The sequence below is a fragment of the Scyliorhinus canicula genome, chromosome 20, assembly GCF_902713615.1.
Source record: "Scyliorhinus canicula chromosome 20, sScyCan1.1, whole genome shotgun sequence".
Classification (NCBI taxonomy): domain Eukaryota; kingdom Metazoa; phylum Chordata; class Chondrichthyes; order Carcharhiniformes; family Scyliorhinidae; genus Scyliorhinus; species Scyliorhinus canicula.
In genome coordinates, this window is record NC_052165.1 from 81,973,178 (window position 1) to 81,973,663 (window position 486).

At 54.1% G+C, this 486-nt stretch overlaps 1 protein-coding gene across 1 annotated transcript in view; it reads right to left on the reverse strand.

Moving 5' to 3' along the window:
* Positions 1–486, reverse strand: part of LOC119954971 (wee1-like protein kinase 2-A) — a 42,687-nt gene extending 42,201 nt beyond the window's left edge. The window contains 2 exon segments of the mRNA XM_038780735.1: positions 1–6; positions 9–486. The exon segment at positions 1–6 is cut by the window's left edge and continues 138 nt beyond it. Of these exon segments, the coding sequence (XP_038636663.1) occupies positions 1–6; positions 9–194 (192 nt within the window). The 5' untranslated portion in view covers positions 195–486.

The following is a 486-nucleotide window of genomic DNA, read 5'->3' on the forward strand; positions in this document are numbered from 1 at the left end:
GACAGTGGAACCAACTCGGCCCCGACTGGGAAGCGGCTGAAGGGGGAGGCGCATTCCCGCCTGGAGGCCGAGGACACGGCGGCTTCCTCCTGGAGTCGAAGGTAGTCGGAGAAGTGGAGCTCCACCTGGTCCTCCTCCTCCCCGCTGGAGAACTGCAGCTTCTGGGCAATGGTACGGAGAGCGAACCGACTCATCTCCTCGTCCTGCAGTGGGGAACCCACTCTCTTCCCAATATTCAGCAGCAAAAATGCTCAGGAAGATATGGGTGGAAAGGAGCTCGAGCTCCTGCTTTCTCGAAAAAAATATTGAATTGGAATTTCACCAATGTCTTCTCCCCTTCCAATGTCACAGGTTTCCCCCCTTTTCCTGTCGGACGCTCTCTAACCAATTATCTATCTCCCCCACCCACCCTTCCTCGCCCTCTCTTGAATGTAACTCCCTAACTCTCACCATTTCATAGCTTTTGTAACCAACCCTGATTGGAAA